This window comes from Pogoniulus pusillus, chromosome 33, assembly GCF_015220805.1.
Source record: "Pogoniulus pusillus isolate bPogPus1 chromosome 33, bPogPus1.pri, whole genome shotgun sequence".
NCBI classification, from domain to species: domain Eukaryota; kingdom Metazoa; phylum Chordata; class Aves; order Piciformes; family Lybiidae; genus Pogoniulus; species Pogoniulus pusillus.
The window spans coordinates 13,899,503-13,922,114 of NC_087296.1; the positions used below are offsets into that span (position 1 = coordinate 13,899,503).

A 22,612-nucleotide genomic window follows, 5' to 3' on the forward strand; every position below is an offset into this window, starting at 1 on the left:
CTTGGCCTTTCTTGTTGCTCCTCTACATTCTCTGGGAATAAGATCATCGAACCCCAGCCCCCTGCCATGGGCAGGGACACCTCCCACCAGCACAGGTTGCCCAAGGCCTCACCCAACGAGCCCTTGAACACCTCTAGGGATGAGGCATCTACAACTTCTTTGGGCAACCTGTTTCAGTATCTCACCACTCTCGTAGCAAAGACTTTCTTCCTAATCTCCAGCCCAAATCTGCCCTGCTCTAGTTTCAAACCACTCCCCCTCGTCCTGGCACTCCCAGCCCTTGTCAGAAGTCCCTCCCCAGCTCTCCTGGAGCCCCTTCGGGTTGCTCCAAGGTATCCCTGGAGCCTTCTCTTCTCCAGGCTGACCTGCCCCAACTCTCCCAGCCTGTCTTCACAGGAGAGGTGCCCATGGCTGTGATCACCTCCATGGCCTCCTCTGGACCCTCTGCAAGACCCTGGGGCTCAGTAAGGACTCAGGTGAAGCACTGCAGCATGCACTCACCAACTGTGAGAATGGCTGCGAGCAGCGGGGGGGGGGCAAGCAGCAGGAGGACAAAACTGAAGTCCCAAAGGGTCCTTCTACACGGGAGACAAAAAGGCTGCAGGTGAGGTGGTGCAGCTGTGCTCACCGAACTGCCAAGTGTCACACCCAGCTTGGGACAGGCCACTGCCAACCAAATCACAATCATCTGGCAGGGGGCAAGGGCACTGCAGTGGGTGGCAGGGTCAGCAGGAGTCAGTGATGTCCTGCTGGGAAAACTCAACCTCCCTGCAGGCAGAGGGGCTGTGGGATGGGTTTGCTAACCCGAGAGCAGCCCTGCTGCTAACGCTGCTGCTGGAGCACCTGCAACACACAGATAAGCACAACGGCAGATGGAGTACCTGTGGCTAAGGCTGGCAGCTACACTGCCAGCCCTGAGGGCATGCTTCTTAGCCTGGCTACAGCAATATGCATCCCAATCACCACACAAAGGCTTCATCCCCAGCTCTGACTGGGGCCATAGGTATGCAGAGGCAACCTGAAAAGCACTTAACTCCCAGAAACCCTCTGATATTAACCACTCTCAGCACTGCACAGAGACCCTGGCCAAGGTTTGCTGTAAATTCTCCTTAACCTCTTGTCCTAAAGGGGCAAATGTGACTGCCAGAGGGACCTCATCAGAGCTAAGATAAAACTGGAGCCAAACAGGCCAACTGCCATTAAGAATGCAGACAGTGAGGGACTTCTGGAGAGTATAGGATCATTGAATGGGTTGAGCTGGAAGGGACTTGAAAGATCAGCCAGTTCCAACTCCCTGCCATGGGCAGGGACACCTCCCACCAGCACAGGTTGCTCAAGGGCTCATCCAACGCGGCCTTGAACTCCTCCAGGGAGGCTGTGGAGCACAGGAGCACAGAATGTGATGAAAGGTCACATTCTGTGCTCCTGTGCTCCACAACCTCCCTGGGCAACCTGTGCCAGTGTCTCACCACCCTCAACCTGTGCCAGTGTCTCACCATCCTCACTGTAGAGAATTTCCTTCTCATCTCCAGTCTCAGTCTTCCCTCTTCCAGATTCAAAGCCACTGCCCCTTCACCTGGTTCCTGCCAGAAGTCCCTCCCCAGCTTCCTTGCAGGCCCTTTTCAGGTACTGAGTTGAGTCAAGCTGTGACTTTTATGCAGCTGCACACAATCAGCCCTCAGAAGCTGCCACTGGAGTTGGGCTTCACAGTCTGGTTGCCTCACTGGTCACCCTAGAGTGAAATGCAGCTCAGGAAGTGCAGAGGACAATCCCCTCCACTTCAATTTAGTGCAGTACAAGTTGAAAACTGGGGTTGGGGGAAAGGCAAACCAAATTTCCCTTAAAGAATGAGGCCATTTTTTCACTCTGGCAAAGTGTCTAAAATTGCCACTCACAAGGAAGCCTTCTCAACTTGTAACATGATTGCAAGAGTAAGATGCTCTCAGACTCCCAGATTCCTGAGGGCTCCAAAGCAGCACAAAGGATTGGTGGGAACACTGCAGCTGCATTTTGGAGACCCTCCCCAGTATCCTTTGCCTTGAAAAGAATTACTGAGCAGCAGCTCTGTGATCCTATCTGAGGAAGAATGCAGGGCAGCAGCCTGCAGCTCTGGCTCTCCTGTGGATTAGCAAGGCATAGAGCAAGAGTGCTGATCACAAACCAACCCAGTGTCTGAAGCCTCCTGACATGTGCCTGCTTGTTTGCTGTGATGTCTGTGCTGAGCAGGGCATGGCAGCAGCAGCACCACCTCAACCTAGCTGAGCTGTCTTCAAAGGATGCTCTTAGCTGCTGTGACACAGTGAGGCTGGTGAGAGGCTGGAACAGGTGGCCCAAAGAGACTGTGGATTCATGGATTGCATCGAGTTGGAAGGGACCCTCAAAGGTCTTCTTGTCCAACCCCCCTGTACTCAGCAGGGACACCTCCAGCTAGATGAACCTGATGTTGAATGTCTCCAGGGATGGGGCTTCAACCAGATTCCTGGGCAACCTGTTCCAGTGTCTAACCACCCTCACTGTGCAGAACTGCCTCCTGATGTCACACCTAGACCTGCCCTGCTCCAGTTTCAAACCATTGCCCTCATCCTATTACTCCAAGCCCTTCTAAGCAGCCCTTCTGCAGCCTTCCTGTAAGTCCCCTTCAGATATGAAATGCTGCTCTAAGGTCTTCCTGGAGTCTTTTCTAGGTTGAACAGCCTCAACCCTCTCAGCCTATCTTCAACACCCTGGAAGTGTTCAAGGCCAGGTTAGACAGGATCTTGAACAGTCTGACCGAGAGGGGGGTGTCCTTACCTGAGGCAGGAAGGTTTGATCCTTATGACCTTTAAGGTCCCTTCCAACTCAAACCATTCTATGACTCCATGAACAAAAGTCAGTATTTAAACAGCTTTACTTTGCATGTGAGTCCTCTTTCTGTGTACAGATTCTTTTGTCTAAGCAGAAAGGAAAGCAAAGTGATGCCTGGGGGGTGGATTCATTGTGGACATTAAGGGATGTGTCAGACAGGGTATAAAATAATGAGGGAGGCAGACTGAAACAGGAGTCTCCAGCAGATACTGGGTGCAGCTATCCAAAGGATCCAGCAATTGGGAAACAAAAGGACAATTAAAACAGGCACTGCAAGATAAAGAGGGCAGATCTGGAGAACCTTACAGCATATTCATTGCCTATGCTCTACTTTTTGGCTTAATAACCAGAAAAAAAATAGAAGAGCTTTTATTACACAGAATTGTCAGGCTTGGAAGGGACCTCAAGGATCAGCCAGTTCCAACCTCCCCTGCCATGAGCAGGGACACCTCACACTAGATCAGGTTGCTCAAAGCCACATCCAGCCTGGCCTTAAAAACATCTGGGGATGTGGCTTCCACTACCTCCCTGGGCAGCCCTTTCCAGGCTCTCACCACCCTCATGCTGAAGAACTTCTGCCTAATGTCTAATCTCAACCTCCCCTCCTCTAGCTTGGATCCATTCTCCCCAGTCCCATCACTACCTGACACCCTAAAAAAGTCCCTCCCCAGCCTTCTTGCAGCCCCTTTCAGACACTGTAAGGCCACAATGAGGTCTCCTCGGAGCCTTCTCTTCTCCACGCTGAACAACCCCAGCTCTCTCGGCCTGAACATCAGCACCTGCCAAGCTTTCCCCTTTCGAACAGTTCGCCACACGCACTCCGGCGGAGGCAACGGCAGGCGGCGCCGAGCAGCGCTTCCAGAAGCCACCGCCAGGTGTCGCCAACGCACCACAGCGGCAGCCGCGCTCCGGGGCGGGCAGCGCCACGGCCACGGCAGAGACCCCGCGGCAAGGCTGCCGCTGGCACCGAGCTCTGTGCTGCGGGGCACTCGCTGGCACCGAGCTCTGTGCTGCAGGGCACTCGCTGGCACCGAGCTCTGTGCTGCGGGGCACTCGCTGGCACCGAGCTCTGTGCTGCGGGGCACTCGATGGCACCGAGCTGCGTGCTGCGGGGCACTCGCTGGCACCGAGCTCTGTGCTGGGGGGCACTCGCTGGCACCGAGCTGCGTGCTGCGGGGCACTCGCTGGCACCGAGCTCTGTGCTGGGGGGCACTCGCTGGCACCGAGCTGCGTGCTGCGGGGCACTCGCTGGCACCGAGCTCTGTGCTGGGGGGCACTCGCTGGCACCGAGCTCTGTGCTGGGGGGCACTCACTGGCTGGCACCGAGCTCTGTGCTGCAGGGCACTCGCTGGCACCGAGCTGCGTACTGGGGGGCACTCGCTGGCACCAAGCTCTGTGCTGGGGGGCACTCGCTGGCACCGAGCTCTGTGCTGCGGGGCACTCGATGGCACCGAGCTGCGTCCTGTGGGGCACTCGCTGGCACCGAGCTGCGTGCTGGGGGGCACTCGCTGGCACCGAGCTCTGTGCTGGGGGGCACTCGCTGGCACCGAGCTCTGTGCTGCAGGGCACTCGCTGGCACCGAGCTGCGTGCTGCGGGGCACTCGCTGGCACCGAGCTGCGTGCTGCGGGGCACTCGCTCCCGGGCAGCCAAGGCACCCAGAAGGAGCTTGACAGGCTTGAGAAGTGGCCACTGCCAGCTGCGTGAGGCTCAAAACGTCCAAGTGCAATGTCCTGAGCTGGGTCAGGCCAACGCCAGGCACAAATGCAGGCTGGGTGCAGAGGGGGTCGAAAGCAGCTCTGAAGGGAGAGATTCAAGACTGCTGCTTGCTGAGCCAGCAGTGCCCTCAGGCAGCCCCGCAGGCAGCTGTGTGCCTGCCTGCAGCCAGAGGAGTGAGGGCAGCAGGGCAAGAGAGGGGATTCTGCCCTGCTGAGACCTCACCTCCAATCCTGCCGCCAGTGCTGCTGTGCCAGCATAGAAAGGACACAGAGCTGCTGGAGAGAGTCCAGGGGGCCACAAGGGTGACCCAAGGGCAGGAACCACAGAGCTGCTGCCTGTACCTGAAGGAAGGCTGCAGAGGCACTTTCCATGAGGACGTCTAGAGAAAGGACAAAGGGAAATGATTTGAAGCTGAGGGAGAGCAGGGTTAGACTGGAGCTGAGGCAAAGCCTTCAGTATGAGAGTGGTGAGACTCTGGAACAGGTTGCCCAGGGAGGCTGTGGCTGCTTGAAATCCTAAGGAAGAGGGAATATCAAAGTCCACTTAGGAGAAGTTTCGATGTCAGTGCTAAGAGGCCAGGAAAAAGTACTCCTAAAACGCAACAGGCTTCTTACTTTCCACTAAAATATGTGTCAAGTGTTACACTGAAACCTGCCTGGGCATCAGGGATGGGCCTGCAGAAGCCAGCTACCCAAGGCAGAGATGCCCAAGTGCAGATGGCACACATGGGGGCGCACTGGCAGCAGGCAGTGGCTGGCTGAGAAGCAGCTTCTCACTTTTCTTTTACACTCGTTTCATCTTCTAGGGGCTCCTGGGCAGGCAGATTGTGCATGCTCTAAACACTGCACTTGTACAGAATCATGGAGTTGTTTGGGCTGGGAAAGGCCTCTGAGATCATCCAGTCCAACCAGCAGCCCAGCATCACCATGGCCATTAAACCACGTCCCAGAGTGCCACAGCCACACCTCCAGGGGTGGGGACTCTACCACCTCCCTGGCAGCCTGTGCCAAGCCCTGACGACTCTTGCAGCAAAGACATTTTTCCTCATCTCCAACCCAACCCTCCCCTGGCACCATTTCAGGCTATGTTCTCTGCTTCTATCACCTGGGATTATGCAGAAGAGCCTAACCCCCACCTCGCTGCACCCTTTCAGGGAGCTGTAGAGAGCAGTGAGGTCTCCCTTCAGCCTCCTCTTCTCCACACTGCACACCCCCAGCTCCCTCAGCTGCTCCTCCCCAGCCCTCATCTCCATACCCTTCACCAGCTTGCTTGCCCTTCTCTAGGCACACTCCAACCTCTCAACAGCCTTCTTGGAGAGGTCTAAAACTGAACTCAGGACTGAAGGTGTGCCCCAGTGCAGGAGCACAGTGAGTGCCCTGGTCCTGCTGGCCACACCAGGATGCTGGTGGCCTTCTTGTCCACCTAGGCGCGTGCTGGCTCATCTGCTGCTGCTGTCAGCCCCCAGGTTCTTTTTTGTCAGGCAACTTTCTAGCCACTCTACCCCAAACTGTTCCTTTGAAGGGAGCAGTTAAAGCCTCATTGAGGCAAAGAACTCAGTGGTGTAGGAACCCCTGTCGAATAGGGGAAAAGACTAAATCCTAGCTGTGTTTAACAGAATCACAGAGTGGCAGGGGTTGGAAGGGACCTCTAAAGATCATCCTATCCAAGCCCCTGCCAAGGCAGGATCACCCAGGGCAGGTCACACACAGGTGCATCCAGGCAGGTTTTGAATGTCTCCAGAGCTGCAGACTCCATCGCCTCTCTGGGCAGCCTGCTCAGTGCTGTGTCCCCCTTCAACTAAGGAAGTTCCTCCTCATGTTTAGATGAAACATCTTCTGTTCAGGTCTGTTCCCAAGCACTGTGTTCACTACAGTGAAATATGCAGTTGAGCAGACTGCTGTGACTCCCACACAGACTGTGTGCTCTCATGGCACCTGTCCCCTCTGCAGAGGCAGACCTGATGCACTTTGGTTTCTGCTGCCTCGGTGGAGCCAAGCTGGGGAGCTCACTGTTCAGAGCAAAAACACCCTGAAACAATCGGGGGGAAGAAAACAACCAGACAGACAGACAAACAGAGAAGCAGATAGACAGACACAGGCAGAGGAGCAGAGACAAGCAGACAGATGGACTCAGAGACACACAGAGACACACAGAGAAGCAGACGGACAAGCAGACAAACAGCCAGCCAGGCACACAGCCAGCCCAAGTCCCTAAACGTGTCATGCCTGTAACCCCCACGACCCCCACGGTGAGTCGGTCGCCAGCGGCACGCTCAGGGTAAGCAGCAGCAGCAGCTCTCCCCCTGCCGTAGCCTCTTTGGCACTGCACACGAGAGCCTTTCTTAGCACCGAGCCCCTCAGACGCCTGGGTCCTTACATCACTGGGGGCCTTCTCCTGTTTCTCGTGCTTCTCCCGGTCGTAAGCCATCTTCTTCAGAAGTTTCTTCATAGCTTTGTCCTTTTTCTCCTTCTTCTGGCTCTCAGTGTTTTGTTTCCTCACTTGGTTAACGATAAACTTAGGAATCTAGATGGATACAGGCAGCAAATATGAACAGCTGCATCATTTCCTTAAGGAAGGAACCTGACAAAGCTCTCTAAACAGACACATTACAAGGTACAAGTTGAAAGAAAAGGTATTTACTTCCAGCAACAATTAAAGACTGAAATAATGCAAAGCTGTGCAACCATTCAAACCCACTGCATTTGGGATGCTGTGACCCACTCAGCAAGCTCTCAGGCCAAGAGAGGTAGAGTTGTGCAGTGGTTATAACTCTTCCTCACATCCAGCAAAGCAAAACGTTTAAAGGTGCTGATGGACCAAACTTCTCCAGTCTAAGAGCTTTGCTTGAGGCCAGGACACAACTTCCTGATTTCCCCAAAGACAAATGGACTCCAAGCCTGTGCTTGCTGCCAGGAGCTCTAAGCTTTCTGGACTGCATTCCTCAGAACAATGCACACTGTGAGGCCAAACACAAAGATGCTCCAAGGAGTTCTTTTTGAGCTCACACATGGTACAGCCAATATTAAAACCGTGGCCAGCAGAGCTGAACTCTACCACGAGGTGCAGTGATTCTGCTCCCTCCCCTGAGAGTCACTGGGAGACAGAGCCCAGCCAGGTGGGGCTGACCTTTCCCTGCAGGCTGGCAATCCACAGTGGTCATAGGTTGGGAACCATGGAGTTAAAAATTCTCTAGGGACTGGAGGAGTCCAGAGAGTGGACAGAGGTAAGTGTAAAACTGTTATTCCATCCTATAACTCTGCTGGCTTTTTATGAGCTGGCAGCAAGCCCAACTCACTCTCCTCTCCCTCCTGCCTGCTGTCTCTGGCCACAGCTACTTAGCTTGGTGTTGTAGTTTGGGGCCAAGAGCAACCCAGGAGTGGATGACAGAAGTGATTCTTACTCCTTGTGAAGAGTAAGAACGAAGACACTGGAGGCTGACTGGAAGTTTAAAGGGAGATTCTATGAACAGGTGTGCATAGCATAGAATCAGCCAGGTTGGAAGAGAGCTCCAAGCTCAGCCAGCCCAGCCTAGCACCCAGCCCTGGCCAGTCAACCAGACCACTGCACTAAGTGCCCCAGCCAGGCTTGGCTTCAACACCTCCAGCCACAGCCACTCCACCACCTCCCTGGGCAGCCCATTCCAATGCAAATCACTCTCTCTGACAACAACTTCCTCCTCACTTCCAGCCTAGACCTGCCCTGGCACAGCTTGAGGCTGTGTCCCCTTCTTCTGTCCCTCTGTGCCTGGCAGCAGAGCCCAACCCTACCTGGCTACAGCCTCCCTGCAGGCAGCTGCAGGCAGCAATGAGCTCTGCCCTGAGCCTCCTCTGCTGCAGGCTGCACACCCCCAGCTCCCTCAGCCTCTCCTCACAGGGCTGTGCTCCAGGCCCCTCCCCAGCCTTGCTGCCCTTCTCTGGACACCTTCCAGCACCTCAACATCTGTCTTGAATGGAGGAGCCCAGAACTGGACACAGCACCCAGGGTGTGAGCTGAGTACTTAGTGCCATGGTCTGGTTGCTTGGCCAGGGCTGGGTGCTAGGTTGGACTGGCAGAGCTTGGAGGTCTCTTCCAACCTGGCTGATTGTATGAAGGAATTCATGCCCCTCCCCTGCCCTCCCCAAGATACTCACTGTCCAGAGCAGGCTTTGGTACTGGATCATGAAGCGCATGACAGTGGCTGTCCCAGCTGCCATAACAAACTCTCTTTGCTCAATGGTCTTGGAGGGAAAGGCATGGAAGGTGAAGAGGTTTGGGGCCATCACCATGGCGACGTTCTTCAGCGTCATTTTGTTCTTGTCTCGATGATCAATGACCCTCTGGAGGAACTCAAGCAGGACCTGAAACAACAGCAGAGCTTACAGCTCCCAGGGAAACACAACACCACAGGCCTCTGGGAAAAGCTTTTCAGTCCTAACAAAAGCCCACTGGAGGCAACCAGTAAGAGACAGCCTGAGAGCCCTGGGGCTGGGTAGCCTGGAGAGGAGAAGGCTGAGAGGGGATCTGAGCAATGGTTACAAAGAGCTGAGGGCTGGGGGACAAGAAGCAGGGGCCAGGCTCTGTGCAGTGCTGTCCTGGGATGGGACAAGCAGCAATGGACACAAACTGGGACCCAGGAAGTTGCACCTCAAGATGAGGAGAAACTTGTTTGGTGTGAGGGTGCTGGAGCCTGGAGCAGGCTGCCCAGAGAGGCTGTGGAGTCTCCTTCTGTGGAGACTTTCCAGACCTACCTGGATGTGTTGCTGTGTGCCCTGCCCTGGGGGATGCTGCTCTGGCAGGGGGTTGGACTGGATGATTTCCAGAGGTCCCTCCCATTCTGTGACTCTGGGAAAGGTGAACTGTTCACAGGACTGCAGTGCAGGTTACATTTCCTTTAAGTAATGAGTAAATCATTAGGTGGTCAAGGCCAGGTCAGATGAGGCCTTGAGCAACCTGGGCTAGTAGGAAGTGCCCCTTCCCGTGGTAGGAGAGTTGGAACTGGATGACACTTAAGGTCCTTTCAACCCAAACCAGTCCATGATGATTTTTGTGGATAATATTCCCCAAACCATTCAAGCTTCTTCGAATCTCTGCCCAGGAAGGTTTTCCCCATTATGTCAGTGCAGAAGCAGCATCCCACAGATGTGCAAACACTCCTGTTGGCTCCTCTCACACTGAAAGCAAAGGCTGCAGTGCCAGCTGTCATGGTTACAGACACATGGAGTGCCTGGTTGTGTGAGGTAAGCAACTGGTGAGCACAGCACTGCAGTGGCAATGACAGGCAGCCACTTAGAAACTGGGAATCTGCAATTCATTCCCTTCCAGGTACTTGTAACTCAGCTCAGGAGCTCTCCTGACTCACCCCACACCATAAACAGACTCAAAGAGAAAGTGATTTTTAAACAACAAAACCTAATAGGACCTTAAGAGGAACGTTTTCCTTCAGAATGCAGACAAGTAGCCTCTGGACTCATCTGCCCAAGGAAGCAGGGGAGGGCCCAGCACTGGACACTTACACAATTCAACTGGGCAGAGTGCTGGGCCACCTCATCCAGACTCTGCTTTTCCCAGCAAAGGTTGGACTAGATGAGCCCTGAGGTTCCCTCCAACCTGGTATTCTATTTCTGCCTGAAATAGATGTTCTGCATCCTGAGAGGGGGCTGCAAGAAAGCTGGGGAGGGACTTTTTAGGCTGTCAGGCAGTGACAGGACTGGGGGGAATGGAACAAAGCTGGAAATGGGGAGAGTCAGACTGGATGTTAGGAGGAAGTTCTTCAGCATGAGGGTGCTGAGAGCCTGAAAGGGGTTGCCCAGGAAGATGGTGGAAGCCTCATCCCTGGAGGTGTTTAAGGCCAGGCTGGATGTGTCTCTGAGCAACCTGCTCTAGTGTGAGGTGTCCCTGCCCATGGTGGAGGGGTTGGAACTGAAATGATTGATCCTAGAGGTCCCTTTTGGCCCTGACATTTTTGAGATTCTATGACTTATTCCAAGGGCTAGGACAAGGGACAATGGCTTTGAGCTGGGAGAGGGGAGACTGAGACTGAAGAGGAGGAAGAAACTGAGAGTGAGGGTGGTGAGACACTGGTACAGGTTGAGGGTGGTGAGACACTGGCACAGGTTTCCCAGGGAGGTTGTGGAGCACAGAAGCACCCAATGTGATCAAAGATCACATTGGGTGCTTCTGTGCTCCACAACCTCCCTGAAGGTGTTCAAGACCAGTGGGAGGTGTCCCTGCCCATGGCAAGGGAGCTGGAACTGGATGATCTTGAAGGTCTCTTCCAACCCAAACCATTCTGTGAACCTGTGAATCCTTCTTCAAATCCTGACAGTTCATTTTTGGTTGTAGAAACCCTAAGAGTTAGAGCTACTCTGAAAAAGCTGCACAGCTTTGCTACAAAAGGCCAGGCCCACACTGGAACACTCCATCTGATGTGCTCCAAACACCAGCAGGCAGTGCCAATTTTCTCATTTAATGAGAGCAGAAACAAACAGCAGAGAGAAAAAGAGGAGAATCAAAATGAAGAGCTAAGGCCATTTCAAAAAAGCAAACTCTGAAACTGCACTGAAAATAATGACAGCTGAGGAAAAAAAAAAAACAAAACCAACCCAAAACCAAAAAGGGAACAAAAGTTGTAAGAGAAAAGGTTGCTCACTGGGAGCTCATTATTGCAATCTCCTGGAAAAATCTCAAGTCACATTCTGGGAAAGGCATTTGGAAGGAATTAGGGTCCAAAGGGCTTTTTTTTTTCAGTGATGCTCTGTGAAATATGAAAAGAGGAAGAATCACCAAGCTCAGCATTAACCAGGAGCTGAAAAGCAATTATTGTTAAACACAGACAAAATATTTGTGCAGGGGGAAAGTGTCAGCAGCTCTAACCTTCAGAGTGTCTCTGTTGGCTTCAGGTAGAAGGAGAACCAAAAGATTCAAAGCTTGCAGTTGCTGTTTCCTTGTTGGAAGATCTGCCAAGTGAAGCACACAAACCTCAGTGTCTGAAGTTGTCTTTTATCCTCCCCAAAGCAACATCCCCAATCACAGGCTCAAGCAGGTTGGAAGAGAGCTCCAAGCTCAGCCAGCCCAACCTAGCACCCAGCCCTGGCCAAGCAACCAGACCATGGCACTAAGTGCCTCATCCAGGCTTTACTTGAACACCTCCAGGGACAGCAACTCCACCACCTCCCTGGGCAGCCCATTCCAATGCCAATCACTCTCTCTGACAACAGCTTCCTCCTAACATCCACCCTCAACCTCCCCTGGCACAGCTTGAGATTGTGTCCCCTTCTTCTGTTGCTGGCTGCCTGGCAGAAGAGCCCAACCCCACCTGGCTACAGCCTCCCTGCAGGCAGCTGCAGACAGCAATGAGCTCTGCCCTGAGCCTCCTCTGCTGCAGGCTGCACACCCCCAGCTCCCTCAGCCTCTCCTCATAGGGTTTGTGTTCCAGGCCCCTCCCCAGCCTTGCTGCCCTGCTCTGGACATGTTCCAGCACCCAAGTGCAAACCGCTCACGGAATGCTGAATAGGAGCAGGCAGAGAACTGCCACAGGATGCCAAAGGGCTGGCAGCTGCCTGGGTTCTCACACTCATTCCCAGCTCTTCTCTTGGGGCTGGGGTTGCTGGATGACTGAGCAGTGTCCTGGCACTCTTTCTAGCTGCCTTGTGATTCTGTGGTTTGCAGACAACCATTGGTCCCTCCCTCTGCCCCGACAGGGAAAGAGGACATCTGAAGCTGCTCTCGCAGCTTCTCTGACTGCCTCAGCACTTGTGTGGCCTCCCAGGTCACCCGTGCAGGATGAGTGAAGTCCACGTGTTGCTGAGACAGGCAGGTCCCCGTGGCAGCTGCAGAGGGACAAAGGCAGGAGCAGGGCAGCCTGACACACTCTGAGCAGTGAGTGCCACATGGAACGTGGCAAAGCTGTAAAGAGAGGAGACATCAGCTCTGCCTTCTGCCCAGTGCTCAGTGCTGTGTGCAGGGTGAGTGCATCCCCACGATCCTCCAGCTCCTAGGAGAGTTCTGGCAGTGTGCAGCAGGAGTTCTGGCACCTCCTATTCTGGCTGCGTGGAGTAGCAGCAAGTTCAAGCCCTGCACTGAAGTTCCTCCTGTCATGCTCTAGGGCTCTGATGAGTCTGCTCTTGCCAAGGCTCCCAGCACAAGAGAAGGAGGGAACTGCCCTCAGCAGAGCTTTAGCACTGCCTTTCAAATGCACCAGGGCTGTTCTTCAGCTGGGACTCCCACTCAGCTACTCCAAATACATTTCACCCTAGAACTGATTTGGTTGGAGGGGACCTTTCAGATTATCAAGTCCAACCCAGCACTGTCAGGTCACCCCTAAACCAGGTCCCTTACCACCACATCCCCATGGCTTTGAAGCCCCTCCAGGGATGGGGAATCCAAATCCACTTGGGAGATCCTGAACAAAAGTTCACTGATAAAAAGCATCCAAAGCCCTCACAGACTACTTTCCACCACTTCTTTCTCCCCTGTAACTTACGACAGGACAGGAGGAAACGGCCTCAAGTTGCACCAGGGGAGGTTTAGGGTGGGCATGAGGGACAGTTTCTTTCTGGAAAGAGTGGTCATGGATTGGCAGAGGCTGCCCAGGGAGGTGGTGGAGTCCCCATGCCTGGAGGCGTTCAGGGAAGGTGTGGCCCTGGCACCGTGGGCCATGGTTTATTCCTCACGGCGGTGCTGGGCTGATGATCCTGGAGGTCTTTTCCAACCTTAGTGATTCCACAACAATAAAAATGAAGGCTCTGGGAAAATGAGTGAGATATTACACAGCCACTTCAAACTGGCAAGCCCTGGGAGCAGTGTATCTGCCTGCTCTGGAAAGACAGACTTTGGAAGTGAGGCTTAGATTCAGCTCCAGGCCACTCCATCAGAGCACTCAAGAAGCAACAAGAACCAACTTCCTTCCTGGGAAAGGAAGCAAAATTACAACTGCAAAACAATGACCATTCTTTACTTAGGGAGTTCTGCCTCCTCACCTGAACAGTGATGGAATTCTGGCCTTGTGAAAGGCTGCAATGAAGACATTCAATTGTTTGAGGTCAGTTGTTCTAACACTGCTTAGACACAGTGGTAACTGCCACCAACCTGTCCCTTCTCTGCCACCTGACCTCAACACATACAACCACCCAGGCTGGCAGGCAGCTTAAAGGGAGACTATGAGGTGCTCTGTCTGTTCTGCATCACTGGATCCTGGCCTCTCAGCATTTAAAGGTGATGCTTGGGGTCCCTTCCAACCTGGCATTCTGTGATTTGCTGTGTAGGTAAACCCACAGAAGCCTTCAGAATGGCACAGAAAGCTCAGGAGTGGCAAGCAGAAACCCTCCTGACTCCAACTGGCATCTGATAAGTGGAACAATGCTGAGGAGCAGTTTGCTGCCAGCACTATTGGAGTCTTCTGGTCAGCCTGCTGCTCAGTACTGCACAATCAACGCTCCCCTGCAGCAGCCTCCAGCACCAGCCTGAATGGAACCAACTGAATGGCACTGAAAGGCAGCTCCTAGCCTGGAGGCTGCCACAGGCCTCAGGATTAGAGAACAGTCTGTCCCTGGGAACTCCCTGGAAGTGCCCTTAGAAATGAGCAGTCTCCTTGCCTGCAAACCAGGGCAGTGGATGTTTTGAAGCTCTTATGCTGGCTGGGGAGTTCCTGTGGGGGTGTTCTCACTCCTGACTCATCATCACCAACTGCTCTCTCCCAGTTGCAGCTGCTGTGTTTGCTGTTTGGGTGAGCAGTTGGCAAGGAGAACATTTTCACAGGGATTTGATCCCAAGGGAGCAGGGATGATCAGCAGCTCTGACTGTTCTGCTTTGACAGGATGAGGGGAAATGGATTTAAGCTTGAGAAGGGGAGACCTAGAGTGGAGATGAGGAAGAAATGCTTTAGAGTGAGGGTGGTGAGACACTGGCACAGGTTGCCCAGGGAGGCTGTGGATGTCCCCTCCCTGGAGATGCTCAAGGCCAGGTTGGACGACACCTTGAGCAAGCTGGGCTGGTGGGAGGAGTCCCTGCCCATGGCTGGGGGGTTGGAATTGGATGACCTTGAAGGTCCCTTCTGGCCCAGGCCATGACTCTCTGTTGAGGGCACTGCATCCATGTACACCAGGGAAAGTTAAACAGCACAAATGAACATGTGTTAGATTTTCTGCAGCACTGATAGATCTCTGCTCTTGTGTTCTTTTGAGGCAAGCACAGGTTATGAACTGATACCATCAGAGTTTCTTTATGACCCATCTACACCCCCTAAGGACCATCAGGAACATCCCAGCACAGAGAGGCAGTGAGCTTTCTTTTCATGTGTAAACTGCACTCCTGAGACCCTACCTGCAGTCCTGGGTGCAGTTCTGGAGCCTCCAACACAAGCAGGACATGGAAGTGTTGGAGCCAGTCCAGAGGAGGCCACCAAGATGCTGAGAGGGCTGCAGCAGCTCTGCTCTGAGGACAGGCTGAGAGAGTTTGGGCTCTGCAGCCTGGAGAAGAGAAGGTTTCCAGGAGAGCTTGGAGTGGCCTTGCAGGATCTGAAAGGGGCTACAGGAGAGCTGCGGAGGGACTATTGACAAGGTCTTGTGATGCCAGGAGGAGGAGGAATGGGTTTGAAGTGGCAGAGGGGAGATTGAAAGTGGATGTTAGGAAGAAGTTGTTTGCAGTGAGGGTGGTGAGACACTGGCACAGGTTGAGGGTGGTGAGAGACTAGCACAGGTTGCCCAGGGAGGTTGTGGAGCACAGAAGCACCCAATGTGATCAAAGATCACATTCTGCGCTTCTGTGCTCCACAACCTCCCTGGAGGTGCTCAGGCCCAGGTTGGATGAGGCCTTGAGAGGCCTGTTCTTGTGGGAGGTGTCCCTGCCCATGGCAGGGGGTTGGAACTGGATGCTCTTTGAGGTCTCCTCCAACCTAACCCATTCTATGATTCTACCAAAACAGGTGACAAAAGCTCTTTGCAGAGCACCAAAACACTCCTGGTCTTTAGGAGCCAGATTGGTCTTCAATGCATATCCAGGTCTGACATGATGAGTGAAACTGTTGCTCTGGCAGAGGCCCCTCTCTGCGCTGCCAGCTGAGGCAAAGGATTCTACTCACTCTGTACATCCTGGAAAGCTTTGAGGTACTCCACAGTGAGGAGTGGCTGAGGCAGCTCCCGGATGAAGAGCTTCAGCAGGCTTGCTGCATCGTGCTGCTTGACGTTTTCCCAGTTGAAGGTCCCATCATAAAATTTTGCTTCCAGTTCTTGGCAAAGGCTCTGAAAGGCAGCAGAGAGAGCACCAATAGCACCTGGCTGCTGGAAGCCATGCATCAGATACACAGCAGGTACTACCCAGGCTTTGAAAGGAGGGGGGGGAAAGGGACAGCTGATGTATCACTAACTGCAGGTGCTGCTGAGAAAGGGGATTCTGCTCCTCTGCTATGCTGAGACCTCCTCTGGAGCACAGTGTCCTGGGCTGGGGCCCTCAACACAAGGAGGATATGGCCCTGATGGAGAGGGTCCAGAGGAGGCCATGAAGATGATCAGAGGGCTGGAGAACTTCCCCAGTGGAGTCAATCTGGGAGAGCTGGGGCTGTTCAGCCTGGAGAAGAGAAGGCTCCAGGGAGAGCTCAGAGCAGCCTTCCAGTACCTGAAGTGGCTCCAGGAGAGCTGGGAAGGGACTTCTGACAAGGGCTGGGAGTGACAGGACAAGGGACAATGGCTTTGAGCTGGGAGAGGGAAGAGTGAGAGTGGAGATGAGGAAGAGATTGTTGAGAGTGAGGGTGGTGAGACACTGGCACAGGCTGCCCAGGGAGGCTGTGGATACCTCTTCCTAGAGGCAGTCAAGGCCAGGTTGGATGAGCCCTGGAGCACCCTGGGCTGCTGGGAGGTGTCCTTGCTCATGGCAGGGGGCTGGGATTGGAAGATCTTTGAGGTGCCTTCCATCCCAAACCATGATATGATTCTGTGAACCTATGAGATCTGCAAGAACACAGGAGCCAGTGGCAGCTGCACAAACCCAAGGGCCACAATTTTCCCTTCTTTCAGTTGTTTCTGAAGGAGCAGCTGCTGGACCCAGGGCAGACACTGGCAGATGTCTTCAGACAGCTGAATCCACTTAAACAGTCCTTTCTGTTCTGAATTTAAGGCCAGCTCAGATCATCTTTTTAACACGTGGCATGACTCATACCCTCCAGTTAGCTTCCTGCATTCAGGCAAATGCCAGGGCAGAGCCTGCTTGTGGCTGGCACTTGCTCTGCAAAGTGCTGGTGCGCAGGGAGGTGCCAGTGAGGGACAGGGAGCTGAGATATACTGCTGCTCAGAAACATCAGTGTGAGAGGTGCTGCAGTGCAGCTGCTGCCTTGCCCTAAACACAGGTAAAGCTGGCTGTCAAAACAGGCTCACACGCCGGGGAGGAAGGGAGGAGGAAGGCTGTGGCTGAAGTGTTGCATGACCTGGCTGATCAATCTGGTCCACGGGAAAAGCAAAAGGCTGGCAAGCTCCTGGCAAGAATTAAAAGAGATTTCAGCCAAACTCAATTTCAAACACAGCCTTGACTCTCCTGCAGACTTGAACTCCAATCTTCTCCCCAGAACTCCAGAGAGAAACCATCAGCTTTGTAGCTAATACAACTCAGATTCCTTTGTGAAGAGCTTTTGCCCTCCGTTTGTGAGGAGTTCTGTAGCAGCCTGGTGTGAAATGCACGGCAGTGTGAAATGCATGGCAATGTGAAATCAGCAAGCACAGAGACGCCCTGGGGGGTGCGGAGAAACTGTGCAACGGTTTACCTTTATCCTTGTTGCAGCTCCTGGTATTCTGAGAAGTCCTTCTGTTTCCAGAGTTGCTTCCTCTATCTGGGCGATCAGCTGTCAAACACAAACCACACTGCATCACTGAAGGTGTCACTTGAAAACCATTAGTAGATCGTTCTGATTATTGGAGCCTTCCTTTGTATCTGGGGGGGTTGTGGCCAGGTGGGGTTGGTCTCTGGTCCCAGGCACCCAGGGACAGAACAGGAGGCACAGCCTCAGGCTCTGCCAGGACGGGTGCGGGCTGCGTGTTAGGAAGAAGTTCTTCACAGCAAGAGAGATTGGCATTGGAATGGGCTGCGCGGGGAGGTGGTGGAGTGCCCATCCCTGGAGGTGTTTAAAAGAAGGCTGCATGAGGCACTTGGTGCCAGGGGTTTGTTAATTAGGTGTTAGATACTCAATGATCTCCAAGGCCTTTTCCAACCTGGTTGATGCTGTGATTGTGTGTGTGCATCTGTGCCTGCACATCTCTGACAAGCAGACAGATCTGTGCCTGCACATCTCTGACAAGCAGACAGACACACACACACTTTACAAATGGATTGCAGCTGTAGGTGCAGAACAAAACCTTTGCCATGGCTCTTGCCTGGTTTGTGGACATGGTTAAAGAAGAGCTTGTCTACTTTATTACAAAAGAAAGCTGCATTGTTAAAGCTCCCTCAAGTCTCCTCCACAGGCAGAAGCAGATTTTCTGGCTTCAAAAATAAATCCCAGTTACTACCCTTGTTAAAGTGCCTCTGAACCAAAGCAGCTGCAGTAACACCAGAGGAGCAGCAGTAACCTTCTCACAAAGACTCTTCTTCAGGACTTTACTAGAGAACTAAGGAAAAGCTCTGGGAGTGTTGGGTGCTGAGCAGCTCCCCAGGAGCCAGCAGTGCCCTCAGGCAGCCCAGCAGGGCAAGAGAGGGACTCTGCCCCTTCGCTCTGCTCACCTCCAGTCCTGCCTCCAGTTCTGCTGACCCCAGCACAAGAAGGACACAGAGCTGCTGGAGTGAGGCCAGAGGAGGCCACAAAGGTGATGCAAGGGTTGGAGCAGCTCTGCTGCGAGGACAGGCTGAGGGAGCTGGGGGTGCAAAGCCTGCGGAAGAGAAGACTCTAGGGGGGACCTAACAGTGACCTTCCAACACCAGAGGGGATCCTGCAGGAAGGCTGCAGAGGGACTTTTCCCGAGGGTGTCTAGAGACAGGCCAAGGGGTGACGGTTGGAAGCTGAGAGAGGTTAGACTGAGGTTAGACAGGATATTACAAAGAAGTTCTTCACTATGAGTGTGGTGAGATACTGAAACAGGTTGCCCAGGGAGGTGGTGGCTGCCTCCTGCCTAGAGGTGTTCAAGGCCAGTTTGGATGAGGCCTTGAGCAGCCAAGTCTAGTTGAGAGGTGTCCCTGCCTCTGAACTGGATGCATCAGGAATGGTGTGGCCAGCAGGAGCAGGGAGGTCATTCTGCCCCTGTACTCTGCACTGCTTAGACCACATCTTGAGTGCTGTGTTCAGTTCTGGGCCCCCCAGTTTAGGAAGGACATTGAGATGCTTGTGTAGTGTGTCCAGAGAAGGGCAACGAGGCTGGGGAGAGGCCTTGAGCACAGCCCTACGAGGAGAGGCTGAGGGAGCTGGGATTGGTTAGCCTGGAGAAGAGGAGGCTCAGGGGAGACCTTATTGCTGTCTGCAACTACCTGAGGGGAGGTTGTGGCCAGGAGGAGGTTGCTCTCTTCTCTCAGGTGGCCAGCACCAGAACAAGAGGACACAGCCTCAGGCTGTGCCAGGGGAGATTTAGGCTGGAGGTGAGGAGAAAGTTCTTCCCTGAGAGAGTCATTGGACACTGGAATGGGCTGCCTGGGAAGGTGGTGGAGTCGCCCTCCCTGGGGCACTTCAAGGCAAGGTTGGACGTGGCACTTGGTGCCATGGTCTGGCCTTGAGCTCTGTGCTAAAGGGTTGGACTTGATGATCTGGGAGGTCTCTTCCAACCCTGATGATACTGTGGTACTGTGATACTGTGATCTCTGAGGTCTCTCCCAACCTGAGCCATTCTGTGATTCTACCATTCCAATTTCAGGCTTTAAAGAAGCCCCAGGGCAGCAACTACTGACAGTCCCCAACCAACCTCAGCAGTCTGCAGATGGCTTAGTTAGTAGAAATGATGTAAAACTGCTTAGAATACTTGGGAATCCTAAGTCTTGTTCCTCTGACAGATATGAAGGATGGATCTAAGAGCACTTATCCAAACCAAATCTGTAAATGCCAAAAGCTGCTGACATCATCTCAGCACCAATTGTTCTCACTGTTTAACTAGGGCAGTGCCTTGGTTAAATACCTTCCTGGCCCAGCTCTCCAGAAAGAAAAATGAGGCAACTCAGTTGTGTTTTCTCCAGTTGCAGAGACTGCAGAGTGTTTACCTACCACTGGGGTTATGTAACTGATAAATGCCATCAAGAACAGCACACAGAGAAAGCCACAGGGTTAAAAAGCAGCACTAAAGGAGCTCCTCTGGTGTATTTCCCTTGGTTAAAAGAAAACAAAACCTAATACAAAGCTGGTCACTGGCTGCAGCCAGCTGAGATCAGAGCACTGCCTGCCACCCTCACCTGCTGCACACAAAGGTGCTGTGGATTAAGGGTATCTATTATGTTCTGGTTTAATTAAGCAGCCTTACACTTGGCTTCATCTGTGCCACTTCAGTGATGAGCAAGGCACAGAGAAGTTAATTTTTGAACTTCTAGAACGTCTCTTGGAAAGTTTGTGCTGGAGAGAACAAGCAGAAGAAATGGGACAGAGTTAATTTTTGGGTTGTACTGGCAGCAGAGCAAGGCCAAGGCACCCTCAGCAAGTGTGCAGGTGGCACCAAGCTGAGTGGTGCAGCTGGTAAGTCTGAAGGATGAGATGGAGCCAGAGGGACCAGGACAGGCAGGAGAGAGGGACTGAGGAGAACCTCACAAGGCCAATACAAAATGCAAGGTCCTGCACCTGGGTTGGGTTTGGGCAACTGCAACTTCCCTGCAGGTGTTCAGGACCAGGTTGGCCAAGGCCTTCGGCAACCTGGGCTGGTGGGAGGTGTCCCTGCCCATGGCAGGGGGTTGGAACTGGATGATCTTGAAGGTGCCTTCTAACCCAAACCATTCCATGAGTCTACAAAGCTATGAACTCACCAAACATCTGACACAAAGCAAAGCAGCACATTTACTGAGTGTGCAAATGAAGGTGGAAGTAGAAGTTAGAGCAAGGTTGATTGGTCAGAGTAATACAGAGAGCCACAGGGCCACAGCATTAACCAGGCTGGAAAAGACCTCTGAGATCATCCAGTCCAGCCTAGCACCTAACTCCTTCCAATTAACTAACCCCTGGCACTAGGTGCCTCATGCAGCCTCCTCTCAAACACCTCCAGGCACAGCCACTCCACCACCTCCCTGGGCAGCCCATTCCAATGCCAATCACTCTCTCTGACAACAACTTCCTCCTCACATCCAGCCTAGACCTGCCCTGGCACAGCTTGAGGCTGTGTCCCCTTCTTCTGTTGTTGCTTGGCTGGCAGCAGTGTCCAACCCCACCTGGCTACAGCCTCCCTGCAGGCAGCTGCAGGCAGCAATGAGCTCTGCCCTGAGCCTCCTCTGCTGCAGGCTGCACACCCCCAGCTCCCTCAGCCTCTCCTCAGAGGGCTGTGCTCCAGGCCCCTCCCCAGCCTTGCTGCCCTTCTCTGGACAAACTGCAAACCGTGCACCAGGGAGCAAACACATCCAGGAGCAGCTGCTATTTGTTCTATTTGTTTGTCACTTGCTGTGCTAGTTTGAAGCTAGCTAGCTAGATTTGGTGAGAAGAACCAGATCACAGGCTGTGAAAGAGAAACAATGGTGATGTCTACTTCACTCACAGGCTTGCTGAGATGTATAAGAACAAGAATCCAAACATAGATAAGGCACTTCTGCTGTGGAGCTCTGAGCTGCATTTCTTTCTCTCCAGCCTCTCTGCCATCTCTCTGACTAATCCACTTTGCTTCCTAACCCCCTGGCTGAACCTGCATTCTCCCTTGGGACTGGGGTGAGGTAGAGAGGGGTGGGAGAAGGTGGAAGGGTGGTTGGGAGCCCCTCCTGGGCACTCAGGTTTCTGGGAGGGCTGCTATGTCTCTGCATTGCCTTTCACCTTGTCCATTTCTGTCTGTAACTGTATATGCTGTAACTATCTGCTTCTCTATTGAGCTGAGCTGGAAATAATAAGCTTCATTCAATTTCCAGAGCCTCTGAGTCTAGTCTGGGTGATTTCCAAAGTGGGAGGAGGCAGGGAACACCCAAACCACCACACTTGGAAGGAGCTGACTCGTTTGTGCCAATTTACCTTTTGGAAAATCAGTGGAATCCTGGTTCCTGGCACCTTCTTCTGGTCCTGCTCCAGTAAAACTGACAGTGGGACACCAAACAAGCCAGAGTCTGAAGAACAAAGCAAAGGACACAGAGACATTATCCCCACCCCTTGTGATGCCTGTGATGATGCCATAGCCCCACAGTCCTGCAGTGCTGAGCCCATCCTGTACACCCAGAGCTGCTGATCAAAGTGCTGGAATGCCTTTGGCAATCAAGTTACTGCTCAAAGCATTCTGGCCACGAGGATTCGTTCACCTCTGCCTGCAGCCATAGACCAGGAGTCTTCTGGTTTGACTTCGAATTGCCAGCAACATATCCTGGGGCAGAGTGAGGCAAAGTGAGCCATCTGCATGCTCCCAGTGTGCAGCGTGGGGGTGATGCTGATCACCCTGCTGAGATCACTCACTGCAAACTACTGTAATTAACATGCAAATGGCATGAGGAAATGATCTAGACATTTGGCTACTGGAATGAAACAGATGCAAGGCTGGAGTGAGTCCAGGGGAGGCCACGAAGATGATGAGAGGGCTGGAGAACGTCCCCTGTGTGGACAGGCTGGGAGAGCTGGGGATTTCAGCCTGGAGAAGGCTCCAGGGAGACCTCAGAGCAGCCTTCCAGTACCTGAAGGGAGCTAGGGAGGGACTTCTGACAAGGGCTGGGAGTGCCAGGATGAGGGACAATGGCTGTGAGCTGGGAGAGAAGAGAGTGAGACTGGAGATGAGGAAGAGATTCTTCCCCGTGAGGGTGGTGAGACACTGGCATGGGTTGCCCAGGGAGGTTGTGGTTGCTCCCTCCCTAGAAGTGTTCCAGGCCAGGCTGGATGAAGCCTTGAGCAATCTGAGCTAGTGGAAGGTGTCCCTGCCCATGGCAGGGAGTTGGAACTGGATCAGCTTTAAGGTCCCTTCCATCCCCAACCATTCTCTCAGTACCAGCAGCTTTCCCACACTGGTGCTTTCC

At 53.4% G+C, this 22,612-nt stretch overlaps 1 protein-coding gene across 1 annotated transcript in view; it reads right to left on the reverse strand.

The window, feature by feature from the left end:
- The window catches only part of ARHGAP18 (Rho GTPase activating protein 18), a 93,269-nt gene that overhangs the window by 11,650 nt on the left and 59,007 nt on the right, over nucleotides 1-22,612 (reverse strand). The window contains 6 exon segments of the mRNA XM_064170125.1: nucleotides 6,938-7,084; nucleotides 8,692-8,898; nucleotides 11,414-11,496; nucleotides 15,618-15,777; nucleotides 17,289-17,366; nucleotides 21,630-21,721. Of these exon segments, the coding sequence (XP_064026195.1) occupies nucleotides 6,938-7,084; nucleotides 8,692-8,898; nucleotides 11,414-11,496; nucleotides 15,618-15,777; nucleotides 17,289-17,366; nucleotides 21,630-21,721 (767 nt within the window).